General features: G+C 39.0%; 2 protein-coding genes across 2 annotated transcripts; one reads left to right on the top strand and one right to left on the bottom strand.

The window, feature by feature from the left end:
• The first annotated feature begins 427 nt into the window (after positions 1-427).
• On the top strand, positions 428-3,885 carry LOC129744670 (nucleolar MIF4G domain-containing protein 1 homolog). The gene is made up of 4 exons (XM_055737306.1): positions 428-585; positions 645-925; positions 995-2,642; positions 2,699-3,885. Exons 1-4 carry the CDS (start codon positions 575-577, stop codon positions 3,645-3,647), a joined length of 2,889 nt encoding a protein of 962 aa, XP_055593281.1. The 5' UTR covers positions 428-574; the 3' UTR covers positions 3,648-3,885.
• Positions 3,886-6,897: 3,012 nt separating this feature from the next.
• LOC129743372 (uncharacterized) lies at positions 6,898-8,991 on the bottom strand. Its single transcript, XM_055735358.1, has 4 exons — positions 7,825-8,991; positions 7,561-7,756; positions 7,067-7,485; positions 6,898-6,996 (listed from the first exon to the last, which is right to left on the bottom strand). Exons 1-4 carry the CDS (start codon positions 8,863-8,865, stop codon positions 6,898-6,900), a joined length of 1,755 nt encoding a protein of 584 aa, XP_055591333.1. The 5' UTR covers positions 8,866-8,991.
• Positions 8,992-14,718: the final 5,727 nt, after the last annotated feature.

The raw sequence follows: 14,718 nt of genomic DNA on the forward strand, positions 1-14,718 counted from the left end.
TTTTCTAAATAAAACTTTCAAAATGCGCAATTTTCGAGTCACTTTGTTCGTTACAGCGCAGTATATGAAATAAAATAACAGCCGATTCGCAAATGATTGCTTATAGATCAGAATGCGGACAAAAATAAATTCAAGTTTGAGCAAGAAAAATCATGCATTGATGTTTCCAGTTTATACAAATGCATCTAAACATTTATTTTCTTGATTGAATTTGAATTTGCTAGAGGATTTTTCAACATTTCTTCAATTACAAAAATAATATTATTTATATAGGTACATAATTTATGCGGAATTAATAAAAGAGAGAACGGATTTGAAAGTTCTTCGATGAATAATACTTCCCGGCAAGTTTTACTCATTGAGGTTTAAACAATTTTCAGAAATAACGATTACCACTCACCCAATAATGCATTAATTTGGAACAGAGTGCATAAGCAAAGCAAAATGTCAAAACGCACGTGCGCTGTTTTGTTTTGAAATATATGCGGCCGCCTGCTCGCATGGCGCTCATCGATGGATTTTAGCCGGTTTTTCTAGTTTTACATCGTTCTCCAAAGTGTTTTAAGCATAAACCATGAAAATTCGGTAAGTACTTTTGATCTATATTATATCGCGATCACAAATATGAATAAAATTTCCCTCAGTCCGCAGAAACACGCTCGGCTCGGTTTTTCCGGCAAGAAGCGCAATCAGAGGCGTCACGGTGCCGGCGTACAGAAAACACGAAAAGAGCTGCGCAAGGAAAAACGGCAGCAGAAGAAGTTGAACCGTTTCAACTATCACAACCGGAAGCGGCAGCAGCATGGAAAGCCGGGTGACGATGAGGAGCAACGGTTAAGTGGTGGCAAGAAAAAAATGAATCCCGAGGACAGCGAAGAGGAGGAAGAGGATGATTTCGAGGACGAGGAAATTGAATCAGATTTTGGTGAGGAAAAATTGAATTTTAGCTTTCGAACGTCATTAGAAATTATTTTTTTATTATTTTTTTTTGTAGAAGATGAGGCTGAAGAGCAATCCTCAACAAAAGTTTCCAGCAATAAAGCTGAAGCATCCGGAGGAGGTGGGGTAATGGGCCAACTCGAGAAGGAACGTGAGCAGGAGATGAGAGAGCTGCGAAGCTACGAGCAGGGTCTGAAGGAAAAGCGTATCTCTCAACTGCAAGCGGCCAACGAAGAAGACGAAGCGATCATCAAGCGTTACGAAAAACTGTTGAAAATCAATCGTCGCAAAAATAAGGAAGGAGTTCCGAAAAGCTTCAACGATGGACTGGACTACTGTCTGGAGCTCTGTACGGACGACAACATCCGGAAGATGTATGAAGCTGCTCGTGAAGCGGCCGATTTGGAAGTCAACTCGGAGGACGAGTTCGAGAACGATGTTCAGGAAGCGCTCGGTAAAAAGGGAAACAAAAATAAACCTGAAAAGAAGGTGATTGTTAATGATAAAAAGGGAAACAAGAAAAAGGATGCTCAGCGCATGGAAAGGCTGAAGAAGATCGAGAAGAAATACTTGGGAGACGATGATTTGGATAGCTTGACTGGGTTCGATTCTGAGATCGAGATTGATTTGGATGAGCACGCCGAAGAAGACTATTCCGACAACGATGAACTGTACGAGTCGGATGAAATGGAAGATTCTGGAAGCGATGCCCCGAGCGATGAAAATGAACCCAAGAAAAAGAAAGATAAGAAATCTAAGAAGGTTACTTTCGTTGAACAGGCTGAAGAAAAATCAGCCAAAAAAGATAAAAAGAAGAAAAAGGTCAATATCGAAGAACCCGAACCGGAGGAAGATTCCGAATTTGACGAGGATGTATTCGGCGGAGATTCCGACGAAGACGATGGCCTAGATGATCTCTTAGATGGTATTGAATCTGACAAAGGAGAAGATAACGAAGAGCAGCAACCTGCCCTTAAAGAGAATGAACTTTGGGAAGATATTTATGGAAGGAAACGTGATCGCGAAGGAAATGTTGTTAAAGATCAGCCGACCGGTGGAAAATATATTCCTCCACACATGCGAGCACGAATGGAAGCAGAAAAAGGTCTTGGGCAGGATTCGAAGCGCCAAGAAAAGCTCCTTCGTTTGAAACGACAACTTAAAGGTCAAATCAATCGGTTGGCCGAATCAAATGTTCATAGGATATCGATCGAACTCGATAACCTGTACATGCAAAATGCAAGATTCGATATGAACAGTACCTTAACCACTCTGATTCTGGAAGCTCTGTTAGCCCCGGTCCTGGCTTCCGAACGAATGGTATTGGAGCATACGCTACTGGTTGCTATTTTACACGCTAACGTTGGTTCCGAAGTAGGTTCGCACTTTCTGGAAACCGTTGTCGAAAAGTTCACTTCTCTAATGGATCAAATCCAATCACTGGATGTTGAAGATAAATCGCTGGACAATTCTGTCCTCATTTTGTGCCACTTGTTCACGTTTCAAATTTTGAAAAACAAACTGATATACGACGTGATCGATCGGTTGATTGCACAGTTCAACGAAAAGGCTGTCGAATGCATTCTACTGGTTCTTCGGTCGATTGGGTTTGTTCTACGGAAAGACGACCCATTAGCGCTAAAAGAAATGATACAGAAAGTCCAAAAGCGTGCCTCTGAAGTTCCCGCGGAACTGAAGAATGAGTAAGTTTTCATATTTTTGTCTTTGAAGAGTCATATAACAAATTTTTTATTTGTAGCACTCGGGTAAAATTCATGTTGGACACACTTCTAGCCGTAAAAAACAACAACATGAACAAAATTCCCCAATACGATCCATCCCTGGTGGAACACTTTCGAAAGCTCCTTAAAGGCATGATCACCCAAGGCAAATACGTGAGCAGTTTAAACATCGGTTTGGAAGATCTGCTTCGAATCGACGAACGAGGCAAGTGGTGGCTCGTTGGCTCTGCCTGGCACGGAAAACAAGACGGAAAAGACGCCGCCAAAAACGGATCACTTCCATCTGATAGTGGAGCCTTCAGTCAACAGCTGTTGGAGTTGGCCCGAAAACAACGAATGAACACCGACGATAAGCGTAACGTTTTCTGCGTTATCATGAGCGCCGAAGACTATCTGGATGCGTTCGACAAAATTCTTCGGCTTTCGATCAAGGACCAAAGGATTGTGGCCACGGTGTTGTTGCACTGTTGTCTGGCCGAAAAAGATTACAATCCTTATTACAGTGTATTGGCGCAAAAGTTTTGTGAGTACGATCGAAGATACCAGCTGGCGATTCAGTTTGCCATCTGGGATCGGCTGAAGGACATACACTCGCTGAAGCAGGCACCTGTGAAAAATCTAGCTAAGCTACTTACTCACTTGATCAGTGAAGGAGGGTTAGCACTTTCGGTACTCAAAGTAATCGAATTTGCCGAAATCGATAAACTTACGCTACGTTTGGTCCGACAGACCATGTTGGGGATTCTGTTGAATGAGGATGAGAATAAGTGTTTGCAGGTTTTCAACAGAGTTGCTCCTAGTTTTAAGTTGAAAGGTTTCAAGGATAGCTTGCGACTGTTTTTACATCATTTTCTGCTCAAAGGAAGCAGTAAAACAGAAGAAAGTGAAGAGCTTCGTTTGCTTCAGGAAAGAATTCGGATGGCTGATCGAATGTTGGACACTTCGGAGAGTAGGGTGCACTTTTAGAATAAAAAAAAATGCACAGATTTTTATAAACGAACTTTGTAAAAAGGATTTTTGTGTTTCATCACTTTTTTGTGAAAGAAAATTCCATAATAATATTTTAGAATAGTTTAGTTTTTATCACTCGTTCGATGTTGTCCATCTTCTCCAGCTTGGACGGACACAACCAGGAAAATATTGCTCGGGAAACTAAGTAACCCTGGATCAACAAAGAAACGCCACACAGCTTAGGCACCAAATGGTAGGATTCTAAACAATGAAATTAGTATCACTCAAATGTTCTAATTTTACTTGCGTTACAGAATTTCACGGTGAGAAATTCGTATCCTAATCAGATATTTGCTGAACTTGTGTCAAAATTCAGGGGACCAGCCTCTCTTGGACGGATGGAAGCAAACTGTGAGGAAAACCTGTTATCCATTTCAAAGGTGAGTTCATACCAGATCATTTTTACTTTCATTTTAAGAATCATTTGACAATCAATTTTACTTTTTGAAATGAAGAGTTAATCATAGTAAATTTATTTTATGAAATTAGGCCGGAACAAATTTCAAATCCTTCTTTTGTCATTCGGAGTTGGAACATCGCGAGGGGGGGGGACAATAAAAAATAATGCGAAAAACAAATAAATTGGAATAAATTGCACGGAAGCTTGTATGCAAAAAAAATTGAATACTATATGGTTGCAGAAAACTTGTAAATCAAGTAATTTTTTACCGAATAATTCAATCAAATCAAGAAAACAAAAGGTGAAATAACATCCATCTTCTTAAATTTGTTTTTTGGTCTTTTAATCTTTCAGAAATTGGAATTTTTAATCGAAATTTACATAAATTACTTTAAACTTTATTTATTTCCCCCTTCGGGTTTTTTGAAATTTCGAAAGGAGGGATGACAAAAGAAGAAATTGATATTTGTTCCAGCCTTATTTAATCGGCTATATCAGTGAAATGTTATATTCTTCGAGAAACAATATTTAAGAATTGAAAGAGTATAGACGGATAAAGAATTAGAATAATATTTAACAATGCCAGGGCTTCTGGAAGAATTTTACCTCTTTTTTATCCTCGTTTACAGATTGCATTCCAAGACACGACGATCCACCGAGTAATTCGTTTACTACTATTCCTTCCTATCCCTTAAAATCCACCTGGAACTATGACCATAATTCGCATCCCATTAGTGAAGTTACGCTATATACCCATGAATTGGAGACCATATTATCATGCGGCATTCTCGGGTGATTAATCCTCGTTTACGAATAAAAAAAGTTATAACCATGGGACTCCCATCCGTGAGCTCCTCGACGACCTTATCCACTGTAATGTTAAACTTCCCAGTTTGGTTGAGCATAGCAAAGTGACAAAAAACCCCGTCAACTTTTGCTATCACAAAGCCTTCAGTGTTTGACGTCAATACCTTTTGTATAGAGACCCTGATGAACAAACTACTTCACTAACCGACCAAACTAAAGTGCTGCGTTTACGTGCCGCTATTAAGCCTATCCCTTTTCAGAACTCTGCCTACCAGTCGAGGACTGCTGTGGCCGCGGCTTCCAAAAACAAGTGGTTCCCGAGCTGTTTTTAATTGAGATTTTTAGAGTCAGAAACTCATAGCTTCCCATAGTTCAAACGATGCCTTCGATCTTTTTCGGACGGAAGTTGTCCTCTTCAGCCATCACAGGTTTACTCGTAGGGTTAGCAGCTTGGGTAGCGTAGGGTCTTGCTCGACACTGCGAACAAGATGAACTAGACATTCAACTCTTCATAAACATTGAACATACCCTCATTTAATTTCCAAAGGACCTTGTTCGCAGCTGATGTCTACTGAAGCTCCGGAAAATTCGAGAAATCTTTAATCACCGCGCTTTTAAAGAGTGTTCACGATGAAATTGCCACACACAAAATTTATTCGCAAAATTCGAGTTTTCATCCGATTGCCATCAAATTTTCATGGATTGAAAATTAATTTTCATTTTATCATTTTACTCGTATTTTATTTACAGTCCATATGCAAATTCCCGCACCTTGGCCTTAACTCCGGCCATGAGATTCTGCACAACCTGTGAAACAATCGTTTTTTGCATGTAAACCCATACTTGCTTAAGTTCCTCGACTGTCTTCACTACCTTAGGTCGTTTAAGAAGGTGCTGCTTTATAATTGCCCTGTACTTCTCGATGGGTCGGAGCTCAGGAGTGTTGAACATTTTCGGCACAAAATTGATCTTATTGTCCGCATACCACTTCAGCACGTCCTTGGAGTAGTGGCATGAGGTCAAATCCGGCCAGAAGATTGTTGGGACGTTGTGGGCTTTCAGGAGAGGAAACAGACGCTTCTGGAGGCACTCTTTCATGTACACCTGTCCGTTCATCGTGTCCTGGGTCACGAAAGATCCGCTTCCCGCACGTACATATGGCTTGCCAAACAAGGAATTTATTCGCAAATTTGGACATCTTCTGAGTGCGGACATGCTCCGAAACGCTGAACTTATCCTTGGTCGTGAAAAACCGGAGATCTGTTTGAAGTCGACCTTCACATATCTTTCGTCGTCCATGATGCAGAATTCAACTTTCGTCAGCATGTTGAGGTTGAGGCCTTCTGGACAAAACTTCGGCTTAGTTGCAGCTTCTTAGCCACGTTCCGAACGGAGGCGTTCGGGTTTCGGTTGAAGACCCCAACTACGCGGATGTGATTTTTGGTGTTTTACGGAATACTTTTTCCTTCACTTCGATCGTTCCTCGAACCGCTTAATCACTCGCGACACCGTGCAGTTCGCGATTCCCAACGTTTTAGCGATGGAACGTTGCGAGAGATCCTTGTTCTCGTGATGAATGTGCAAGATTTTATCAGCTGTTCTTGTGACTCCAATTCCGCGAGTTTTGATCACTTTAAAACTTGCAGGATGTAAACAATGCACTATGAACTAAATCTACCCAAATTTTCATTAAATTCTACCCAACGGTTTAAAAGTTAGAGCCAGTTCATAGCCTGGCAATTTCATCTTGAACACCCTTTAGCTTTTATGAGGTCTACGGTCGCGATTGGTTGGGCAGGTGCCTCCAGCCTGATTACGAATTTTCCATCTAAGTCACTCGCACGCACCACTGAAAAAGGAATCTCGCTTAATAGTTATTTGAAATTTCCATAATATCTTTCGTTGTTCTTCTCGCGTCAATAAGGCCTCAGGAAACCACAGTCAAAGCTCTGATTTCGTTGAGGCTCTCTTGAAAAAAAAAGTTGATCCATCATGTTATCAATTACTTTTTATTATATGCAAAACCTTACATAAGTTTTCCGATGGTTTGGATGAACGAATTCTCCTTTCCAATGACTCAAAGTCAACCATTTCAAGCTAAAAATAAAAACATGAAACTATATTTAGACTACTCGCTCTGCTGTAAGGTTATTCCTAAGCAACTAACCTCATTACACGGATCCGTCTCTCGATCCTGTGTAATTATATATCGCTCAGCAAACGCCACAATCCCACACCAGGTTCGGAAATCGATCGGTATCTCCTGATAGTAGTCGTAGTTCAGCTCTAGCAGCTCCCGCACCTCAAAGATCTTCTGCGGAGTACCATGAAACCCCAGCACCTCATGCATCGCCTTGTCGAAAGCACTAATCGGAATGACACGTGTCACATCAGCCAGCAAATTGCGGAAACTTTCCTTGGTGTGCACCGGCGTTTCCTGCTCCGGTATCGAGTCGTTGTCGTCCTGGGCGCTTGTCTTCAACACATCCTCCCGCGGTAGATTTCGCACGAAGATCCGATGAAACAGCTGCTTCCGATCGTCGCTCAGTACCACGTTGCGCTTCAGGTACTCGATGGGGGTCATTGCTGAAAAGAGGATAAAATTAGTCCGCTTCGTCAAAAAACTGCCATAAAAAGGGTTATTAGAAATAAGTGTGATACTCGATAAAGTTCGGGTGTCCATGGGAAGCTCGAAACGTGCAGAAGCGCGGGAAAACTTTCTCGGTAGATCGATCCACTGTTCGTGATCGATGTCGGCTATTTCCATCGTTTCCTCCAGCTGTTGAACCGCTTTGGTTTGAAAGTTCAGTTTATCGGTGGTAGCCGTTCGAAAAGCTTCCCTCATGGCACGGGATTTCTGTTTTGAAGAGAAAGATTATCTCAGACAACTACATTTTGTAATTTTGTTTTTCTTAAGAGGGTTACGTATCGCTCGAAAATGGACTCCACTACGTCGATGTTCAACCCTCGTCTAAGGAGCAGTAAAGCTTCATCATCCAGAAAGGATTCCACGTGTTCAATTGATTCCTGAACGCTAACCCTCGGAGGTGATTCAGCAGAACTCAACAAACTACGCCCATTCGGAACCAGTGAAGGTCGTGCCGAGTAGTTCGGGGAGTCCGGATCGATCGTAGCGACCTGTGTCTCGGGGTCTTGATTGGGCGTGAAGCTGATCGTTTGGGTCAATTGCTTTGACTTCTTCCTCCGTTTGCCTCGTCTACGCGGGGGATCTTCTTCACCGTCTTCCATGGCGTTGATACAAGTCATCGGAGGTAGCGAGGGTTTTTCCTCCTTGTCCGACTCAGCTTCAGCCTCGCCCATAACCCGTTCTTCATCGACCGTCTGAGGTATCTGACTGTGATGCTGCATCCAGGAAGGATCTTGCAATTGGCTGGGTGATAATTCCGATGAAGCATTCCAGTACAGAGTCTCTTGGCTGTGACTACGACGCAGGTCCAGGATCAGCTGCTTCCGTTCCTGCAGGTTCTGCGTCTGAGGTTCCGGTGTTACGCATCGTCGGGTCAGGTGTGATCCGCCTACGCTGGCCCGAGTCCTCCCACTAGCCACCGTTGGAGTCGGAGTTAGTGGTCTCGAATCCGTATCCGTGTACCGTCGAAAGAATTCTTCGGGTACGTGTTCGGGCAAATCTGAATCTTTCGACATAACCCGCTTGGATTCGCTTTTACCTCGCATCAGTTTTTCCCCGTGCACTATTCGGGCCTCAGTGATCCAGGCGTCTTTGGCCTGGCGAACAACATTCTTCACTTCTTGGGCCGCCGGATGATTGCACAGGACCGAACAGCCTTTGGAGTACGGATTGTAGAGACCACCGAAAGGACGAATCGCCAGCGGTACTTGACGCGTAATGGCGCATGGCGCCAGCACAGCTGGATCAAACTCTTTCTTCTGACGGACTATGTGTTTCCGAGGGCTTGCAATCAGACCGGTTTTTGTAGAAATATTCATTTTAAAGTGGATGAAAAGATTACTTCAATGCACTATCAAAGGCTTTAATGTAAAACTAATTTCTTCAAAATAAACATAGGAAGCTCTGGAAACCGTCACCCATGGTAACGAGTAGCGTCCCACCACGCAAGAACGGAAATTCGTCATGTATTTGGAACCTTGTTGCTTTGATTGAATCACGACATGCTTTCATCTGTTTGCCTCTAAAAATGTCAAAAAAGAAATCATTTCAAATACGTTTATTGCCTTTAAAATTTATAAAAGCCATTGTCAAAAATGGATTTTCACGATGACGGCCCTACAACGTGCGGCGGCACGTCAAATCTTCGCAACATGAAACATTTAATATTGAACGCAATTAATCTTCATTACACTACATATAAAACGGATTACCATCCAGAAAGTAAAGCACTGCCGGCTAAACCGGAGCCGGGGCCAATATTAATTTCACCCTTTCAATCCTCCCTCTCCGTGAAACAACGGAGAAAGCTACTTTCAGCACGCACCACAATTGAGCTGATCTGGATTTTAGCCAGAAAAACCTAAATACCCTTCCTTCAAGCGGCAGCACGTGCCCACTGCCACCACAGCGTCATCGTCAGCCACGTTTGGTCAATTGGATGGATGGTGATTTTCAGATTTTTGTTGGTTTACCGAGATTTATCCGCGCATTCGCGCCCCTTTCGACACGACGAAGATTTTAGAATTCCGCCTACTTGATGGCTTCATGCCTGCTTGGTTGGTGACGTTTCGTGTGGTGTTCCCCCATTTAAAAAAATTCCGGCAATGACTGATGGCAATCGATCACATCTCCCCGGTGAACATTTTAAACTGGCTTTTGAAGTGAGGATGAAATTTACTCGTGCGGGAAACGTCTTTTGAAAGTGCTATTAGTTAATTAAGAAACCACGGTGATAGATCGTGGTTCCATGGATTTTCATTTAATAAATTCAATTCTGGATTCAGATTTTTAATGTAACTCGTAAATTCAGATCCCAAATTTATGATTTCAGAATTAATTTTTTTATTGTCGATTCAGTTGGATACCTTTCCAACCACGATGCATGAAATGATTAAAAACTTCATAATATCTATTCAGCAAAGTCGGGGAAAGGACCACCCCGGATAACACAAAATACATTAAAAACCATATCCTTTCCTTCTGTGTAAATACATCACATTTTTTTTTATTTTATTCAAATCAATTGGTTGATTCATCCCCATACATCACAGAAAAATACCCTGATTCGTTTTCAAAGGGAAGGAAAATTTGCCGGCCTACTTAGATTTCGAAATTCTAGATGATTTTTAAGTTTAACAGATCCTGTTGGATATTCCAGTTTAAAGATTAAACAGTCTGCCATTGCACAGTGGTGCAGAACAGCAATCTAGCTGTACGAAATTAATAGCGCCCAGGGATGAAGAGATAGACATTTGACGTCTTCAGCAACATTGTTCAGTTTTACAAGGAGCATATTCTAGTATCAACATTTTTGCCGAGGGGTCCACCGATAGCGAGATAAAAATGCTAACTTTTTTGTTTTTCAAATAAGAGCTTTGATGTCTTCGACAAAGTTGTTTATCTGATCAAAATACATAAGTTTGTTGAATATGTCAAAGTCCTATCACATCACCCTCAGGAGCTACAGTCAAAGTAAAAAAAATCTCTTGAAAAAACAGTTTTTTGAACCTGACACGTTGTAGATTGGATAAAATGGTTCGCTGTCTTTAAAAAAAAGTTGTAACAAGCCACGATCTACATTTGTCTCATACATTATGATGGGTTTAGAAGTTGTTGAAGCCCTATAGAAAGCATTTAGTGTATTTTATTGGCAATTTTTGAGGGCTCGTCTATCGAAAAGTGCACATTTTCGCAACACCCCCTTTTTTAGGATTATTTTTGATGATAAGCGGAACCATTTTCATTTGAAATTAGTGCGGAAATCGGTGGAACTAGTAGAGATTTGAATGAATAAAAATACACGTTTTATGTAAAAATTACCTATTTTACTTATAGAAAGAACGTTAAAACATTTAATTTATTAATAAAGTGATGCAGTTTTCTTTTATATATTTTATTTTATTGAAAGGCATTTAAATTCGATTGAAACTTATGATTCAACGAAAGACAAAAGCAAATTGCTTGTAAGATTGGTTACTTGGATACAGTTACTTGGAACCAGTTTAAGCAGTTATATTGTAATGGCAAAAATCTATTATTCATTTAAGTGATATCAAATACTAATTTAGTGCTCTACCAAATTTAAAACATAAGTTCCATTCATTTTTGGGGTTTAAATGATTTGGAAAATCGAATTTAAATGCCTTTCAATAAAACAAAATATATAAAAGAAAACTGCATCACTTTATTAATAAATTAAATGTTTTAACGTTTTTTCTATAAGAAAAATAGGTAATTTTTACATAAAACGTGTATTTTTATTCATTCAAATCTCTACTAGTTCCACCGATTTCCGCACTAATTTCAATTGAAAATGGTTCCGCTTAACATCAAAAATAATCCTAAAAAAGGGGGTGTTGCGAAAATGTGCACTTTTCGATAGACGAGCCCTCAAAAATTGCCAATAAAATACACTAAATGCTTTCTATAGGGCTTCAACAACTTCTAAACCCATCATAATGTATGAGACAAATGTAGATCGTGGCTTGTTACAACTTTTTTTTAAAGACAGCGAACCATTTTATCCAATCTACAACGTGTCAGGTTCAAAAAACTGTTTTTTCAAGAGATTTTTTTTACTTTGACTGTAGCTCCTGAGGGTGATGTGATAGGACTTTGACATATTCAACAAACTTATGTATTTTGATCAGATAAACAACTTTGTCGAAGACATCAAAGCCCTAATTTGAAAAACAAAAAAGTTAGCATTTTTATCTCGCTATCGGTGGACCCCTCGGCAAAAATGTTGATACTAGAATATGCTCCTTGTAAAACTGAACAATGATGCTGAAGACGTCAAATGTCTATCTCTTCATCCATGGGCGCTATTAATTTCGTACAGCTAGATTGCTGTTCTGCACCACTGTGCATTGGTTGGAAACTTATTCACGCTAACTTTTGGCTACCCCTTAACGAATACTTTTGACCCGTTATTCAATAAGACTGGGAGAACTCCTTTTTAAGGATAAAGTTGCTGTACCCTTTAAGGGGTACCCAGCCTCATAACGCTTGTAGCGGGTCAAAATTACCCCTTATTTCAAAGGCTCATACCGGATGAAAATTACCCCTTATTTAAGATGCTTTCGTATGGTGGAAATTTCAGGAGCTGCTTATGAAAAATATGTTTACTGAGAAATAAATCACCACAAAATATCATGTTCCATTTTGTTTATTCAAAAATTACAATTAATAAATTTTTTCACCATTTAGTATTTACTATCCAACATCCATGTTTCCGGTTTCAGTCATCGGCTTACAAATTTTTACCGTTCTCGTCCGGAACTGTGCTGTTCTGAAATAATAACATGAATAATTAAAATCTCACAAAGGAAGCAACATAAATATACTATAAAATACTTACAATTTTCCATATCACCGGACAAATAATAACGCATTCAATGTAACATCTAAATCTACCCCTTCGAAGCGGATTCGAGCTTTTTGAAATAAGGGGTAATATTGACCCGAAAAAATGACCCGTTATTTGACAGATCGTGGAGGTTCTCAATAACGGGTCAATTTTACGCCTTTAAGGGGTAGCCAAAAGTTAGCGTGTTGTTTGAAATTTACTTTTCACCATATGCAAATCAACAAAAGTATTTAAAAAGTATGAAATATTTATTTCGTGAAAAGTAGCTGACCCGGTGCGCTTTGCTGCACCTTCAAAAAATTAATCAAGTTGGTGATAGTTATTTAACTTTTCATTTATTTGCACAACATTTTAAATTCAATTCCAAAATTATTTAGAATTTTCTTCAAAATAACTATTGCAATTATTTTTCTATTTTTTTTTTTCAAACCCAATGAAAACTGTTTTCATCATTGTTTTAATTCTTTTTATGACTCTGGATTTGTTTGCTTAAAAGTTTATTAATTGATGAATTGAAACAAATATATGGAATCCTCTATGTCCTCCCAATGTAGAAAGAGTCTCAAACTATCATAGATACATTTTTCGTAATAAAATAACGTCATGGGCCATATTTGGCTCCATTTACCCTACCGTGCAAAAGTTGGCCTCATTTTCTCGATTAGTTATCGAATTAGTTTAAAAATTGTAAGGAGTCCCAAAGAATCAGAAAAACATGTCTTGTATACAAATACGATCCCATCCCATAAATGGTTCCATTCTCGATAAGTACTTGAGTTATTCGAAAAATGGATGACCCTCTCTCCACTTCATATCTCCCCTCTGGCAGTAGAAGAATTTGGTTCCATTTTCTAAATATTCTTGAAGTTAAAAGAAATTAGCCGAATTAAGTATTTTATTACGATATTTTAATGTATGTGTGAGATATCGAACAAAGTACGCTGAAAAATTGCGAAAATTAAATTTATATTTTTTTTTTGGAAAAAAGTAGTTTTTGGAAAATTGCTGTTATTTCTTTTGTTTTCCAAATTACAACAAATTTTGTAATCTCAATCAATCACAAACACTGGACTCAATTAGCAAGATTTGAAAAATCATATTGAATGAATTACAAATTTCTAAAATTACTTTTCAACTTTACTAGACCATAACTTTTATAATACTCAAAATAAGGACTTCAAAGCTGTTCAGTTGTGTTATTCGAATTCAAATGTTATTATTTTATTGAATCAAAACTGCTATTCTCATTTTGGGGGACGGGGGGAGGGTCTAACGGGTATAAAAAAAAACACGATTTTCACGATTTTTTTCTAGAGCTATCGTTCAAACAAATGTATTCAATTTTTTTGCATTATACAAAGCATTGTTAAAAGAACATTTAGTAATTTTTTCGTAGAAAAATATTGAAAAATGAGCCGGTGACGGAGCACTTTCGAGGATGCCTTTTAGAAAAACAGGATTTGCGGTGGACACTGTATCTCAGCACAGAATCATCTGAAGTCAAAAAATCAGAGCAAAATATTTTTAATAGATGTTTAATAATTTTTTTATGAAATTTTTGTGGCTGTTTGAAGTAAAAACTACGATTTTTCACGAAAAAATCCGCCATTTTTCACCTGTAAAATCTCCCCAAAGTAAAAAAAAACAAAAAAGAAAAACGTTGGGGTCTGGTATTTTATATGTAGAAAATATGTTCCAAATTTGAAAAGAATCGGATAAGTAGTTTTCAAATGACGATGTCCACGGACTTTAAAAATATGCTTTCGAGAAAAACGCGTTTGAAGTTTCTGCTCTTGCTTTCTTGTAGTATTAGATAGGAGGAGGCCTATAGGCCTATAATTTCTACAGTTTTGCTTCAATTGACTTGAAAATTTGACACAACATTCTTGAAATGTTTTACAATAAGAAAATAAAAAAAATAAAAAAAATCGATTTTTTGAAAGTGTTAGACCGTACACCCCCCCCCCCCTTAAAAAAAGTCATACATTAAAGGGTTAAATCTACGTCAGCCAAATAGAAATTTTGTTGCAGCTTTTTTGCAGCATTTTTTACTTTTCGACGGAAAAATAAGCACTTTTTGAAAAGATTTGTAAAAGTTTATGATAAAAATTCGATCTGGAACCAAACAAGATCAACAAAGCTGATGTTTCATAGATGAGGCATGCTCAGTTTGGTGAAACTTGTAAACTTATCCAATGCCAAACTCTTTCAACGACTTGAAAAAAGTTTTAAGAATGGTCATTCTAATGAAACAGAATTTGATGCCTGCTCACTGGTCGGTGATTTAATCAGATCAAGTTGA

The sequence above is a fragment of the Uranotaenia lowii genome, chromosome 2 (assembly GCF_029784155.1).
Source record: "Uranotaenia lowii strain MFRU-FL chromosome 2, ASM2978415v1, whole genome shotgun sequence".
NCBI classification, from domain to species: domain Eukaryota; kingdom Metazoa; phylum Arthropoda; class Insecta; order Diptera; family Culicidae; genus Uranotaenia; species Uranotaenia lowii.

Coding starts and splice junctions, on each gene's coding strand:
- LOC129743372 (XM_055735358.1), bottom strand. CDS start 8,865: ATGAATATTTCTACAAAAACCGGTCTGATTGCAAGCCCTCGGAAACAC. Junction 7,486..7,560: donor GGACACCCGAACTTTATCGA/GTATCACACTTA, acceptor TCCTCTTTTCAG/CAATGACCCCCATCGAGTAC. Junction 6,997..7,066: donor AGACGGATCCGTGTAATGAG/GTTAGTTGCTTA, acceptor TTTTATTTTTAG/CTTGAAATGGTTGACTTTGA.
- LOC129744670 (XM_055737306.1), top strand. Junction 926..994: donor GGAAATTGAATCAGATTTTG/GTGAGGAAAAAT, acceptor TTTTTTTTGTAG/AAGATGAGGCTGAAGAGCAA. Junction 2,643..2,698: donor CCCGCGGAACTGAAGAATGA/GTAAGTTTTCAT, acceptor TTTTATTTGTAG/CACTCGGGTAAAATTCATGT.